Source organism: Alligator mississippiensis, chromosome 1 (assembly GCF_030867095.1).
Source record: "Alligator mississippiensis isolate rAllMis1 chromosome 1, rAllMis1, whole genome shotgun sequence".
Classification (NCBI taxonomy): Eukaryota; Metazoa; Chordata; order Crocodylia; family Alligatoridae; genus Alligator; species Alligator mississippiensis.
The window spans coordinates 303,982,290-303,999,234 of record NC_081824.1 but is presented as its reverse complement, the minus strand read 5'-3'; the positions used below and the strand labels follow the sequence as shown (position 1 = coordinate 303,999,234).

General features: G+C 42.4%; 2 protein-coding genes across 17 annotated transcripts in view; one reads left to right on the top strand and one right to left on the bottom strand.

Annotated features, from left to right (window-relative positions):
- The window catches only part of CASK (calcium/calmodulin dependent serine protein kinase), a 419,258-nt gene that overhangs the window by 176,274 nt on the left and 226,039 nt on the right, over window positions 1–16,945 (bottom strand). The window lies entirely within an intron of this gene.
- GPR82 (G protein-coupled receptor 82) lies at window positions 2,695–7,121 on the top strand. Its single transcript, XM_019487249.2, has 2 exons — window positions 2,695–3,018; window positions 4,667–7,121. The coding sequence occupies exon 2, from the start codon at window positions 4,702–4,704 to the stop codon at window positions 5,737–5,739; it is 1,038 nt and encodes a 345-aa protein (XP_019342794.1). The 5' UTR covers window positions 2,695–3,018; window positions 4,667–4,701; the 3' UTR covers window positions 5,740–7,121.

Sequence of the window (16,945 nt, the reverse complement as noted above, 5' to 3'; positions counted from 1 at the left end):
TTTAAAAAATTACAGTCTACAGAAAAAACACTGGCTATCTGCAGAGGATGACAACAGTATAAGAGGTGGGCATTCAGCTATACAGTAAGCTTTCCTCTATATTTAACAGGGCCCAGGCAGAAGCCCCACAGTTCTAAACAAATTGTCAATGGGCATTGGGACAGGTGTGGGATTCTGAAAAGGGGACTGTGGCAGAGACATCTCATTGGTGTGGGAGCTGCAACTGGGGGCACAGACCAGAGTTCTTGATGTGTGCACCCTGCCAAGGGTGGCTGACCTACGGCAAAGGTAGTCTTAGTGCAACAGCTTGGTCAGAGAGGACAGGCCACAGGGGAGAAAGCCGCGAAGCAGACTGGGTAAGGGAAAGGCATTGGAGTGGCACATGGGGAGGATGCAGGGCTAATTTGTGGCATACCTGCCAGAGAAGATGGCCACTACTGCAGTTGAAGGGTGGTACAAATGCACCAGGCAGCCATACGTAATTCTTTTGTTTGTACATAAAACCCAATCCCCTCTATAAACATAGAAGCTATTGTGACCCAAGATTCCTAAAAACTACAAAGGCAGCTTAGAATAACTGACATACACTAGGTATATTTGGAGAAAGCTGCAAACCTGCAAAAAATAAAAAGAGTATCCTCGAACACATGCACTGGTATTGCCCTGAATACTGATGGGATGTGCACTGTTCATATAAAGAAATTATCTAGATGTTAGACAGGGAAGATGATCCAATCATGAGGAAAACTGTGGTGCCAGGCTAAATTTGGAATAATTAAAATAATTCTATTAATCATTCAAATCACTATCCCATTTCAAAATCTGAACTTCTCTAGTAAGTATTGAGGATTCCATTGGTATGATTTCAGGCACAGAAGCAGTTACACTGGGTTTAAAGGATGATTTTAAAAAGCCTGCTGCTCCTAAATGAAATATGGGACAGCTATTAATAGAAAACTAATTATCTTTTCCCATTTACTGCCATGTTAATAGAAATGCTATTCTATACCATGTCCACAAGTTCATATAGACTTTGTTCCTAGATTTCTAAACATTGAAGTTCTCCAGGTATAAAAATTATTACTCAATTTATTATAAATTGCCAGTTTGATAAAAAAAAATAATCTTCTCTTTGGGTCTTTTTTTCTGGCGTTTTCTCTTTGGAATCATATTTCCAGGATATGTCCATTTTTGTACCTCAGATTTCTAATTTATTACCATAGTTACCTGAATCCAAGATGACTCTGAATTTAAGACAGCCCTCCAATAATTAGATTCTATACCTGGAAAATGTATAAATTTATTATAATTTTCCAGGTATAAAATCTAATTATAGGATGGTCATCTTAAATTCATGTTCTTCCTCCGCCCCTGTACTGGAGCAGGGAGGCAGAAGATTTGAGTAAATCTGGCATCTTAGAAAGCTGAAGGGCCTTGATATTTCATTCACTTTTTGTAACAAGCCCTTCTAGAAATTTTAGGAAATACTAATTATATAATATTTAATTAATGCAAAAATATTCTTAACCAAAGACCTGATTTAAGCATGTTACAAAAAGAGGTACATAAAATTAAAAGCAAATATATAAAATACTAGCATATTCTACTATATACTTCTACTCAGTATACATACTAGTACTAAGACTAATCAAAAACATTTGGGAACAGTAAAACATGCACACAACTCCATCCAAATTATAAGCACTAACAAAAGTTATTCTCTATCAACCCATTTTCCGTGGCAGGTTTCCTTCTGTCCTCTCAATTACTCAATTTAATTAGGATGACAATAAGTCTTCATAAAAGCACAACTTTCAAGAACAAAGTGAAGCTTTTTCAATAATATGGCTGAGCAATAAAATAATTAGCTGAATCACAGGGTGACTGCTACCCAGAGAACACCATGTTTTGAGATTTTTCACAGCATAAATTTAAGGGGCATAAAGCAGAACCAGGTATATACAGTAGCCATTTCAAAGACTGTATATATATTTAGGATCTTACCAGTTCTTGGTGAAGTACTGAGAAGTTATACACTTCCTCTTCCCCCCCCCCCCCCCCCCACTGCTACACAAACGGTTATCAAAGCCAGTCAGACATAATTTTATGGGTCTCAAACGATTCTTTTGCAGAGACATAGTTCAACTAGATCATCACAAATCTCTCTTCTGGAAGAAACAACTTGTCCTGTGCAGGTTTCTGGATTCTTCATCTGCAGATTTATTCTTAGACAGGACCACAGTGAATTTCTCCTAGGTGATTTGCAATCCTAGAGCACCAAACTGGTTGCAAATCGTCTCCGCAGATTTGGCAACAACTGGCTGCTCTGACATTACCTATTCATCTGGTAACTCAGGTAAGGATAGACTCTGTCATCTCAAGTGGGCTCTAATGACAACCAATCCACTTTGGGAAAACTCTTGGAGATGTAGATAAGCCCAAAGGCATGACTTCACGATTTTCACCATTCCATTTTAAATATTTGAAAAGTTCTGGGTATAGCATTTGATTATGTATATCATGGAGGCAGCAACCATTGTACCAATATTGGGGAAGAGAGAATGAGACTAATGTTTTCCAATACTGGTCAGCAGAAAATTATCAGATAAGATTATTCTTCATATTTCCATATCCTAATTATATTCGCAAACTGCTGTTATCCTCCATCCTTCCTCTCCCCACATGCCTCCTTGTTTATTTCCTTAGAGGGAGATATTTTTTATTTAATCATAAAACTTTGTGGGTGAGACTACATCTTCTTATTTATGCTATAAATTGCAGACAGTGGACTGTAAACATAAGCACAAGTCCTGAGAACTGTTAAGTAGCAAAGATGGATTGCTTTTTTTAAAATTTTGTACTTTCTTAGTTTTAAGCAACACCCTCTCTCCCCTGATGATTCCCCTACTTGCAGAAGTAAATAAATAGGAAACTTTGTAGACTACGATTCTGAAAAGGAAATATCTCTCAGACGGAAATACTGAGCTCTACAGGGGACTGTACTTAAAAGTTTCATAGGTAAGCTTGATTGTTCATTCCTTGTTTGTTTCATCTGAACAAATTTACAAACAATCAAAATTAAACATTAATCTATAGGTTATTTAAATGTAATAATTATACTGGGAATACTTAATAGTGACAGAAGAATTTAACTTATCTTCTTTAAACTTCCAGATGGGATTAATAGGCACTAAAATATAACAGCTACACAAAAGTTACTTTCATTTCTAAGCTGTAAAGCTGTATAAGGTTTTTGCACTGTTTAAATTTTAAACAAAAATTCTGAACCTTCTGTGGTCTAAATCTGGGTTACTATACATTTCTTTTGTAACTATTAGAGTTATGAAGAACCATCTCTCCGCTGCATCTGATCATATGCTCTTTCTAATAGATTTAGAAAAAAGATTTTTATCTTCTAGCTTTCATCCCTGTTTAATATTTTTCCCCATAAGCTTGCAACATGAATTAGAGCTCCAATCCTTCAACAAGTTATACATCACATCAAGGGGATCCTAGTTAAATTTCCTTTTTACTTTTACAGTAGCAGGATGAAATGTGCAGAGACACCCTGAGCACACCACTGCCTTGGATTTGAGTACAAGAAGTGCTGGATGTGTGTGTGTGGGGGGGGGGGGGGGGGGAGGTTGGTGCCTGCCCCTCCAGTCCCTGCTTCCCCCGACACTTACTCTGGTTATGGCTCCAGTCCTGCTCCAGCCTGGGGCAACAGTAGTAGGGGGGATACAAATTTGAGATGACGCTCCCAAAATTAGATTCTATACTCTAAAAATTATAAGATTTATACATTTTCCATGTATAGAATTTCATTATTGGGAGCTTTTATTAAATTCAGAGTTGTCTTGGATTCAGATAAATATGGTACTTGTGTGGAAGCAAGCAAGTGCTACGTGACAATTATGTGATCACTTTAGTATTTTTGATTTGACAATATCAAGATGCCCTAGAAGCAGTTTATTACTGAGAATATTGAGGTGCTAGATCAGTGGCTCAAACTTCTCAAACATCGCATACCCCATGATAGACTTGAGGCACCCCTGAGAAAATACCAGCTCTTAGTTTGCACTCCTTTTTTGACTACAGAATATAATAGAGCAATTCATTTTTTGTAAAGAACTCAGAAAACATCACAAGAGGTCAGGGTGTTTTTAACACTATGGATTTCCACTTGAAATCCCTGGGTCGTTCTTCTGAATCCTGTTTGCATACCAAACAGCGCTAACATTACGTGGCACCCTATGACACCCCTGAAAGGATCTAAAGGCACCCCAGAGTCCCACAGACTCCTGGCTGAGAATCACTGTCCTAGATCAAGATCACAGAAATTTCTGTCAAAATCTGGATCAAAATCCAGGTTTCCTGAGTTTTCGTGATCCACGTTACCAAACTCAGGATCCATGCACTTAAAATTTTGGACGATTAGTTTTTCATTAGTTTGCTAGTACTACTTGATCTGGATACCAAAGTTGCCAATTTTACAAGAAGCCATAACAAAATGTGTAAATTGAAATGATAATTTCAAGGAGGCTTACAGAGGGTTAATAAGTATTCAAAAGAGGAGAAGGAATCATTAAGAACATTCTAACTGCAGTAAATAAGAAACACATTAAATATAGATTATACGGAAATAATTTCTGCAATTTTGTTTCAGCTCAGTGGGCATTTATTCAAGAAAAGCTGGCATTAATGAACAACTCAACATGTCGTCTTCAACCATCATCTGCTTCTTCAGTAGCTCTGCCAATCATCTATTCTTTTCTATTTACTACAGGCAGCTTTGCAAACATTTTATCTGCATGGGTGTTTTCGAGGTATGCATCTCCAAAAAGAACACAGCACATCTACTTGATAAATCTCATCATTGCAAATTTACTTATGTGTAGTATTATGCCTTTTCTGGCTGCCTATTTTGCAAGAGGATATCTGTGGAAGTATAAATCTGGAATATGTAAAATAGCAAGTGATTTTGGAACTCTGGTTATACATGTCAGCATGTATGTCAGCATTACAAGTTTATGTTGGACAGCCGTAAATCAGTATGCAACTCTGATGAAACATAATGACCACACACAGTATTCACAGTCCATTAATGAAAACACCTTTTATTGGCAAACACTGAAAAAGTTTCGTCAGCCAAAATTTGCCAAGTATTTGTGCATCAGCATATGGCTTACTGCATTATGTGTAACTATACCAATTATAGTGTATATTTCCCACTCAGGAACAGATCAAGAAGATATATGCTATAACATGATTGTGGAATATGGAGAAGGTACTACAAAGACTATAGTTCTCATTGCTACCACATGTTTTTTTTTATTGTTTATAGCAGTGTTGTTATTATACTATTCCCTTGTCAATCACCTAAGTAAGATACAAAAAAATACTTGCATTGAAAAGAAGCATCTAATTCACAGGACAGTCAAAAGAAACATTTTGATCATCCAGATCATATTAGCTGTCTGTTTTCTTCCATACCATATTTTTAGGCCAGTTTTCTATCTACTGCATAGTTCAGAAGACTGCCAGAGGTTGAACTCATTAATAGAAACAAAAAATTTCCTTACTTGTCTTGCTGTTGCAAAAAGTAGTTTAGATCCTATGGTAAGCCTCCTGTTAGATAAAACATTTAAGACAACTCTCTATAATCTCTTTAGAAAAACTAGCCCACAACATCAGAGACATTCAGGTGATAATTACCTTGAAGATACCACTCCAATATGAAAGAATAAGTAGAAATCTTATTGTACACACTTGATGAGGGTGGATGCAGTAGCATTATTATAGGGGGAAACACTTATGGGCGATTTAATTTTGCATGTTATGGAGTTCTTATACTTGTATTCATGGTGCCAGGATCTGAAGACTAGGTCACAGTCAGTCTGCCCCAGATGGGGTAATGAGATAAGCATCTGGATGAATTAGCCTCTGCTGGAGAGTCTAGCGACACGAACCAGAGGATTGGGTATTGGGAGCTTCTACCAGGTATTTAGGGCTTCACTGGGCAGCAGAAGTACTTCTTACACTTAATAGCTGGCTGTTTCCCTGGTTCTTCCTTTGGTTTGCTCCTGGTCCCAAATCATGGGACTGCCCAGGCACCAGGCATTACTATGGGAACAAATTTTTCATAGGGTTGTATTAGTAGGGTTCGATTTTCAAAACTGACATAGTTTTCTTGTGTCTTATGCTGACTGTATTGCAGAGAGTCTGGGGGGAGATTGTACAAGTTAGACTGTACATCAACAACACAATATAATGGTGACAGCTAACCTATGCCGATGGGTAAGCTATAAATACAGGAAGAGTTGTGTAAGTGGGGATGAAGTACTTGACTGGTGTGCAGGAAAGGATATGCTGTTTTAGATGTCTTTTGTAATCTGAGCTAGGATTCTCTATCAAGTGCAGCAACAATTCTATTTTCAGGGGATTAGATTTATTGTAAAATGGTGTATGCAGTCACACCTATATAGCTTTCCAAAAATTATTAATAATTAGATTCTTTTCAAGATCCGGTTTTAGTATGCAGAAAATTCTAAAATATAATTCAGTTGAGAAATAACCAGATGATTTATCTAAATATACTGCTAAAGGGAGTGGAGGAAATTAAAATCAGATAATGTACAAAATTCTAACATATACTGTTGCATATTAAGCAAAAACATTAGAGACAGTAAAGAATGCACATATATGTATTTCGTCATGAAGAAAGATCAACAATCTTTAAAATGGCTAAGAATCAGTAAACTAAGGACATTTTATTTTTCACTGAAATGAAACAAAAGGTTTTTGTCTCTCCTGCACTTCCTTTTTCTCTTTCCACTACAGCAATTCATAACGGACAGCCGAAAGATACTGTACTGAAAAATACAGAAGCATAGCATCTGGCACAGTCAGCCAATTCAGCATTAAATCAAAGCATGTTCACTGCAGATCCAAAATTCTCCGATTAACCCACCCCACCAAATCCATGTTTTTCCATAATTAAAATGAAAGACCACTATATGTATGTATATGTATATAGGCATCAGCTGAACAAACTGTTTTATTGATATATTTACTATTTTAAAGCAATTTGGAAGCCTACCAGTGCCTCAGTCTTTGTAATAAAATACATCTAAATACCTATGTATTTCAGCATTTAATTTTGTTTTTTATCATGAAAAATCATAGCTCCCCCTGCCCCTCCACTCACCAGGATGGGGGTTCGGCTGAGGTTGTGGCTGCCCCCCACCCCAGTCTCCCTGCTCCTTTGTGGTGCTGAGCAGCCCTGATATGCCATTGCCCTGTCCTTGCTGGTACCCCTTCCTCCCAGCTTATGGCCTCCTGGCTCTGCCAGTGACCCTCACCACAACCCACAGCTCCCCCCAGCCCTGCCAGTGCCCCTCACTCCCAACCTGCAGCCCCCCCATCCCTGTTGGTGTCCCCCACTCCTAACCCACAGCCCTGCATCCCCCCAGCCCTGCTGGTGCCCCGCACTCCTGACCTACAGCCCCCTGTCCCTGCTGGTGTACCCTCACTCTGAAAGCACATCCCCCACCTCCCCTCAAGCCCTGCTGGTGCCTCTGACTCCAGACCTGTAGCCCCCCCATCCCTGTCAGTGCCCCTTCCTCCCAATCCACAGCCCTCTATCCCCATAGTCCTCCTGCTGCCCCTCACTCTTGACCCACAGCCCCCCATCTCTGCTGGTGCCTCTCACTCTCAACTCACAGTCCCGTGTCCTCCCATTCCTGCTGGTGCCCTTCACTTGACCTGCAGCCCCCTGCCCACTCTAGCCCTGCCAGGTGGAGCACCCAACTGTCAGGGCTACAGGAGATGGTGGCTGCTGTGGCTGAAGCACAACCCTGAGCCTCCCACCCTCACAGGTGGCACAGCTGGAGCGGAGCCCCATGGAAGGCAAGGGAGGATGCGGGGGCTTCCTGCCCCACTGCCTTCCCCACAGGGGCCTCTGCAGCCCAGCAGGCAGGACCTGCCATGGGAGGGCTGAGCAGGACAGAGAGGCTTGGTGCTACTGCCAGTGCCAGGAACCCCGTGCCAGCTGTGCTGCCATGGCAAAGTACCCCCTGCCCACCCAGCAGCAGCGGGGGCGGCGGTACAGTTATACCCCCTTCTCCCTCACCCCGCTGCTGCCAAGTGGGCAGGGGCACCTCACTCTGGCCATTCAGCTGGCATGGGGGTCTTGGCGGTGGCAGCACCAAACCTCCCCACCCCATTCACCCTCCATCACCAGGTCACGCCTGCTGGCATGGAGATCCCCAGGAGGAGGGCAGCAGGGCAGGGAGCCCCAAGCCCCACAGTGAGTAACTCACTTCCTACTCTGCCCTGCACAAAAGTCTGAGGGGCCATGTGCCCCCCCCCCCCCCCCCAAATGCCCTCCCAATGTGTCAGCTCTGGTGCCTGACCCTTCCCTGGGAGTGCACACAGCAGCAAGGATCCAGCCCCCCCGCTATCGTCATGGATGAGCCACTTGTGGTTTCATCCTGTTCCCTTAGCTGGGCCCCATGGCCGCAAATTACTGCCTTGTCTGGGTAGCGCCCTCAGTCCCAGCCTCAGCCACTAACTCTGCTCCACCCCCTCCCTCACTGTAGCCGCCTCAATCTACCCCTGCCCCCACATCACCTATGCTCCCTTGGCCTCGCACACACTGCCTATGCCACCTTTTTCCCCACAGACTTACCTGCAGGCAGCTGAGGGAGCTATTCTCCACAGCTGCTTGGCTGTACTGCTGGTGCCCCTGCATCCTGGTCCTCCCAACCCCAAGCAGCCCCTTGCAGGCCAGACCTCGGCCAGGAGCCAGCAAGGGGAAACCCAGAGATTTCTGCATTTTTCTCCTTTAAAGGAGACAATCCACATTTTTCTGTGCTAAATAGAAAACCCGGATCCCTGGTGACTAGAAATAGACTCTTCTCTTTCAAAAAGGCTGTGTAATATATACCTGAGAAATGATTTACATGTAGAAATCTGCAGTTCTAAGATTGCTCATACTACAAAATCTTACACATATTCTAGCTTGCTACACAAGTTCTACTGCATCATCGCACAGCATCACAGGCAAAACCATAAAAATATATATAAAACTTCTGTTTGTTCAACAACAGAAAAATAAATCCATGGATAAAATGCCAGGTAAACTGAAAATCTGGGGCAAAATTTTCATTGACTTTAAAACAAGCCAGAATTTAATACAAGGGGTCAAAAACCCTATTCTACCTATTAAGTGTCTAAGTGTGATTCAAATTTACCATTCCTAAATCCCTAAAAAACACTAATTTGTCTACTTTTGTAACATGTCTTAAAACTGAATTAGGAAGATGAACTTTTGTGTTAAGTTTTTCAGGAACTCAGTATAAACGAACTGAATTGGCCCAAAACAGGTGGAAAATGATCTAGCCCAAGTTATACGAGCTTTCAGTTTAAATTAAAAGATGCACACATTTAAAATATGCTCTAACAGTTAGTGAGTGAGAGAGTAAATAATGCTTTAACAGTTAGAGAGTGAAAGTTTATTAACAAGACTTTAAATACCAAGCCGAGAAGAATCTAGCTCCATTGTAACATCTGCCCTTTCCCAAGACACCGGGTTTACAAATAGAGGTACACCAATACATTGGTCCATATCATATCAGCACTGATAAAAGGAAAATTGACATTATTGACATTTGGCTTTTTTTGGCTGATATGGCTGATAATGTTGCAGATAAATGCTGTGTGTATGTGCGCAGCTGCAGCTCTTCTTGGTGGGGGGATTGGGCTAGGCCATCGCAACAACTGTAGCACCTGAAAAGTATACTCTGACGCATCTTTTTAAGAGTTCAGCTGCATATTACAGGCAACCTGGCATAAAAAGCATTTTAGGGGAACCAGTGTGGAGTGTGGAACAGTTGCAGGAGCTCAGAGAGAAACAGGGACAGGAGAGGGCAGAGGAAGTAATAATGTAGACCAGGAAGGAATCTGGGATGCGGGACAGAAGTGGGGCAGAAAGGTTTATAATAACCAAGAGTTCACTTTTAGGACCTAGAATTCTTTAGTTTTAATTTTGTTGTCTAAAAAACAACAAGGAAATCCACAGGCAAATTGTGCATCTCATTCTGTTTTAGATGCAGGTCCAAAGAGAAACAATATTCTACTGCTATTTTTCACTAAGTTTACTTAAGTGGTAAACCCTGTCTTATCCTTCTGATTACCCAATTCTGGGTATCAATTAAATTCCACATGATGGAATTTCTTCCTCCCCCATCTCCTGTTAGTTTTTAATGCTTAGGAAATTACATACACACTCATTCCCCCATTAAACACAATGCAACGTCAAGCTCTCAAAAGCTAGGAAATGCCCAGATTAAGGCTACTTGTTTTGATACAAATATAACAATATGTTTGCATTATGATAGTCTTTAATTTCAGAGTCACATACCATTTGTTTTCCATAAGGTATCTGCTTCATTGCATGTACAAGACAGGTTTATTCTGGGACTGAACCATGGTAGTGTAGCGAATAAAGTTGTTGTCTATAGACATCTACCCCAAGGGTGTCAAATTCATGTTGCACCCTGGGATGGATCTGGGCCATGGGGCTCCTTTGGGGCCAGATCCAGTCCAGGGCACAAGGAAGCTGTGGTGCCAACAGTACATGGTGGCGGCAGCTCTAGCTCTACCCTGAGCACCAGAGTTGCCAATCCAAGAATGTTTTTCTTTACTGACAATCTGCAAACTTTGTACTGACAACCAAACTTGTTACTGATATGTTTTAAATAATTTAAATGTAACCCTCCTGCCAGGCCCTTGATGGCAAGGACGCTGGTCAGGTTAAAATTTAGGGGTTTAACAGTAACCCTAGTGAAAAAAGCTTCATTTTCAACAAAGCTTCCAGGTTGTCAGTGAATTTGCAAACATTTGGCAACACTATGGAGCATATGGCAGTGGCAGCAGCACCTCTGGCAGCTCCAGCTGAGACCTGGAGCACTTGGCTGTGGCAGCTCCGGCTCCAACCTGAGGCACACCGCACCAGCTCCAGCTCCCACCACATGCCCCATGCCAGAGCAGGAGCTGATATCACTGTGTGCCCCATGCTACAGTGGTAGTTTCAGCTCTGGCTCCAGCTTGGGACACTGGGTGGGGGAAGGGGGGAAGAGGTGCCACGGTAGGTTGCCGATCACCTGCTGGCAACCCAGTACACATTTTGCTCTCTCATGCCCACCTGCACTTGTGGAGTCTCAGTTTACTGTCACCAAGTGCCACAGATTCCTGTAGCCAACAGTAATGCTGAGAAGCAGGTTCAGCAGTGATTTTTCATATTTTTCCCAAGATTTTTAATGAACATATTTTGGATGCAAAATTGGATTTTTGTGTGTTAAAGAATCAGGAGCTGAAGGGTAGTAGCTGATAAGGGAGACTGCATAATTCAAAACTTCCCCAACTGTTTGACATGAGGCTCAAGTGTGAATGTACTGGCTGGGGTGATATGATTTCATAGCAAGGACATATACGCTGTATTATGAAGAATTAATTCTTCAGAAGCATTAGATTACATTAGATACATAAAAGTGAACAATGAACATGTACAACTAGTCGAAAAATAATAGATTCACAGCCACAATTAGCGCACATAAAGGACTTGCTCTAAGGAAATATCAGGAGCGTTGTTAACATAATATACCTGCTTTTTATATTACAAAGTTGGAAGGTTGAAACTACTGCATGGGCATACACCAGTGGTTTTCAAACTTTGAGTGGAGCCCCCCCTGATTTACAATTTTATTCGCACCCCCCCTACCCCGCTAGCCCCAGAGGAGCAGTGCAGCCAGGCACACACTGATCCTCATTGTAGCAGCCACTGCAGCTCGGCTCAGCTCAGCTTGGCTGGCTCCAGTGCCTCCTGCCTTCACCCCACTGAGGCTCTAGGCTGTGCACCTCCTGTGCACAGCAGCCCACTGGTGGAGCCTGCCTGGGGCTCCCCGCATCTCCCTGAGAGGTTGCAGTGGCTCCTTGCAAACTTCTTGCCCGCACCCCACTGCGCTGCACCCTCCAACATTCCTACATGCCCCCCTGGGGGTGGGCTGCCCCACAGTTTGAAAACTGCTGGCATACACACACAGGGCCCAGGCAGACATGACACTTAAATTACAATTAACCACTAATCATGTCTTAAACCAGGGGTTTTCAACCTTTTACAATAAGTGTAGCCCTTCTGACTCAGAGCTTCAGCTCCTGTACCCCTTTACATTTTTTTCTTGTTTTTAACGGAGGGGGGCAGATTGATGCCTCTGCAGCAAGGGAGGGAGTGGGGCTGGGGCAGGTGCTGCACAGCTAGGGTGGGGCATGGGACAGAGCCACGAGTGGCTCCCGCCACTGTGCACAGCCCGGGAGGGCATGTGCCCCCAGATCTGTGTGTGGTGCAGGGGGGCTGGGGCTGTGGCAGCACTAGGCTCTTCTCAGTGAAGACAAGGCTGGGCTGCACTCGGGGTGGGCAGTGGCCCCGAGAGGAGCGTTTGGGGGGCCTATGGCTGAAGCCCCCCCCCCCGCACCCATAGGCCCCCACAGTGAGGGAGTGAGACAGGGGCTCATCGGGGAGGCATGGGGGGGGGCAGCTTCCACTGCTGCACACACCCCAGAAGAGCATGGGGGGCGTGTGCCTCCTGATCTGCGCGTGGGGCAGGCTGGGGCCAGGGCAGTGCCATGTTTGGGATAGGGGGTGACAACACTGGGAGGCGGCTACAGGAAGGGCTGCAGCCACTCCAGAATTTGCTGTAGCCCCTCCCCTGCAACACCTGCTTCCAGTGCAGCCCAGTCCAACACCCCCACCAGGAACAGCCTGGTACTGCCCTGGCCCCAGCCCACAGCCCTCCCTTGCCCAGCATGCAGATATAGGGGCACATGCCCTTTCATGCCTCCTGGGATGCATACAGCGCTGGAGCCGCCCCCCTCACCAAGCCCCCTGGATATGCCACGGCTCCGTCCCATTCTCTGCCCGGGTGGGCAGTGCCTACCCCAGCCCCATGGGGGCCTACAGGAGTGGGGCTACAGGGTGGCGGGCACTCCAGAATTCGTCATAGCCCCCCTAACCTCCCTCCCAGCACTGCTGCCCCGGCCCCAGCCTGCCCGGCCCCGCATGCAGATCAGGGGGCACACGCCCCCGCCCCCCCATGCCCTACTGGGTGTGCATGTAGTGACAGAAGCTGCCCCCCATGTGGCTCACTCCCATGCCCTGCCCACACAGCCCCAGCTGCACAGCCCCTGCCCCACGTCCCTTCCCTCACAACACTTACCAGCCCAACAACTACTCTCCACATGGTCAGGCTGTGCTCCTCGCCGCCTGTGTGCTGCGCTGTGGCTATATGCACGCACGGAGCATTTATAGGCTACCTCCTTTCTGTGTACCCCCCTACAGCCCTTTTAAGTACCCCTAGGGGTACACGTACTCCCAGTTGACATCCACTGTCTTAAGCAATAAGCTGGCCACATAACCATGCAATTAATAGCATGGTAAAACAGGGAATAAGCCACAAAGTTATTGCACTTGCACATACTGCTCTAAGGTTTCACTCGGCCCTTCCTTCTGTCTGACTTCAGATTAACACACCCGATCACCTCCTAGCTTTAACAGAAGGAAATGAAGGCACACCCTTCACACGAGCACAGACCTTTTAAAGCCTTTTAGTTGGGTCACTTTTCTGGGAGATGGGAGCAGAGAGTTCAAATTCTCTGAATCAGAAGGGGAAACTGAAATCAGGGTTCTCACATCTTGCATAACTGCTGTAGTCACTGGGCTAGTGCATAAGAGGCCACATGAAAAGCCTGCTTTGTCAGGAATACTTGGAGAATTTCTACTGAATCAAGCCCCATACATGAGAGGCCAGAGGAATGCCTAGTTTGTGAATCCCAACAGGGTTTCCAGTATGAGATAGGTAACCAGCTGCTTAATATTGTAACTATTCAGAAGCAAACGTTCAGATACCTAGTGAACCTGGTGAAAATACAGATATCTGTGGAATTTAGCCATTACCAGCATTTGGTGTTAACTAAATTTTGAATCAGGCACCTAAAATTGCTGTTAGGTACCAAAAATCCTACAGCAATTAAGATTTTTGGATGTGCCACCTAACACAGTATAATGCTTAGTTCTGCTTTCTGAAAATAAGATGTTTTCTCAGTAGCTCTCAGATAAGCATCTTTATCAGAAGGCAGGAGCATTCAAACTCTATATTTACACTGTATCAGATCTGTTCCACTGATCAGTCTTGGAATACTCGTATCTCTCAAACAAACCACACCTAGAAACACCCCCACACCTAGAAATTCCCCCTAAACTGCAAGATATCGGAAAGTTGTTTCTGTTACCTAACTGCAAAATTTGCAAGCAAACAAATTCTGTTATCTAAAAAGATAGATGATCTAAATGGTCTGGATAACAATTCTCTGAAATACAAAGATAAACTGAATTTAACTTCACACTATTTATTCTATGGATTACTTACATACACATGCACAAGAACACAAAATACAAAACTTTATATTTGAACCTTTAATTGCAAAATATACCAAAAATAAAAGGGTCAGAAAATGAACAGTTAAACATTCCTAACTCTGACCTTAATCCACTCTTATCTTAAAGTATTAAAAGGTATTTACATTACATAAGCTCTCATTATCTGGAGCAATGCAGAATGTGTCACAGTTTAAGAAAAATATATAGGGCAAAGAAACAGCGGTTAAACCTCACGCATTCACGGCAAAAACAGTATTAACATTCAATTGAAGATTTTATGCAGTAGTACAGTTTATTTCATTCGTGCATCTTAAAGAAATATTAACATTAATGTAACATTACAAAAATACTAAAACTATACAAACAGTATATATTACTTCAAAATGACAAAATTCTTCCCTGAATCGCTATTTCCCTTTAATAATTGCACTTAGCTGCTTTCATCAACATTTACAGGTTTTTCCATTTACCCAGACTTAACCCAATACAACTCTCAAGATAAGCTAGAGCAGGAGTACTTCCTATTCCTCTGCAAACATATTTGAATTAGGGAGCACAGAGATGAAGTCATTTTGGTAGCTTGTCTCCAACCGCATTGTTGAATCTTAGGGTAAGATTTGGTGTTTTTAGTAAACACCAGTGCTCTAATATTTGGGCTTTATATTCAATTCCTGCTTTGGAGACATCATTGTGCAACATCTGGTAGCCTCAGATGCTTTGCAAATAGGTGAATTTCTGCTACAATTCTTCCTGGAAAATCCATTTTTAAAAAAGAAAAGACTACACAGAACAATGTTTACAGGGAAAAGAAAGCTTAGGCAGTATGCAGGCACATAAACAGCTGATCATTTTATCCATAACAGCACAAATGGTGAAGGTTTTAATAACCTTCCTATACCATGAATACACACAGACTCTGGTGTCTGGATTAAGCTCAAGGTGATTACACAGTATGTTCTCCTTTGGATGTCACATATACTTCATACTATTGCATATTACATTGAACAACCCTGTAGACAATTTATAGTTGTAAGCCCATTGTTTACTACCAATGTATCTTTTGTTTTTTTTAAATCTCTAAATTAGGTTAAGTTAACCAACAGATATGGTATCCAAACTGTGTATTCTGGAATATTATACCCAGGAGGAAACTTGAATATAATGCATTTAAAATATCATCAATGAGCTCACATCCTCTTAGAGCCTGTTAAAACTGTGCATTAACTGGAGCTGGGCACATAATATATTTTTTTTCAATACAATGTCTGAAAAACATGGAAAATATTATGAGGTTTCTTAATTAAAACCCACAAACTTTTGGTTGCCCCAATGTTTCATATGACCTGAAATATTAATTTTAAAAAATATATTTCAGATTATTCAGGTCCCCCCTTATTTCTATAAAATTAAGGTCAGTTTTTAGATAAAAATTCCCATATAAAAACAAAAGCTCATTTTGAAAATGTTGACAAAAAATATTATACTGTTTATAAAATTAAATATTTCACGTTGAATGGTATAAAGAAAAAGTTAGACATTTTCAAAATCTTTCCCTTCCTAATTCTTCTTGGTTGGAATGATTCACCAAATTTACTCTGTAAACAGCTTTGCTTCCTTAGAAGCCTGTTTTTCCAGAAAAGTTATTTTTCTGGGGGGGGGGGGGGGGGAAAAATCGCTCTACTCTGAGTAAAATTTATTGGTTAAAATGCAAACAAACAAATACAAATCCAGTTGAACTCTCCAGGCAATACAGGCCATCAATGCTAATACTTTTGCCAACAGCAACCACAACTCCTAAATTCCTCAAGTGGTATTTAAGCTTCATGGATAGACAAATTAATCTGACCTCTCAAGAAAAGCCTGTGTTGGGAACAGGTAGTAAAATTAGTAAAATTACTTCAGCTCCGTGGATAAAGAAATAAGCAAGAGAAAATAGTTTGAGCTGATAGAAAATGAAGTGAAAGTCTCCACTTAAAAGATAATGTTTGACCTCAGTGACAAAGGGATACTCTTATCTCCCTCCCACATGTTACCAGAAGACAATTTATTTTAGTCCAAAACTTATCCTTCTCCCCCTGACACAATATTTCCACTTAATTCTTAAATCAGATACAGAGAACCTCAGAAAAGAGTCTATACAAAATACTATGCACATTCAAGAGCGTGTACTATCAAACAGGCCACTTCGTGATGTTATTGGTTGCCACTTTTTGCACACCTCTTGCACGGGAAGGTCTTGAAGGAATAAGGAACAATGAATAGGCAGGAGGGCAGTTCCTCCATATGGAAGACTAACTGGCAAAAGATGGTGGTTGCAGGAAATATGTTCTTAATGTTTGTGCATGACATGTCTACCTGTACTGAGTGCCCGGCACTTCCTGTATTAGAATTTCCTGTTTTAAGTCTAATTAAATGAGATGGAGAGCAGTCAATAAATGCAATTCAGACATC

Bases quoted from the DNA above. Each gene is read 5' to 3' on its own strand.
- GPR82 (XM_019487249.2), top strand. From the start codon at position 4,702: ATGAACAACTCAACATGTCGTCTTCAACCATCATCTGCTTCTTCAGTA.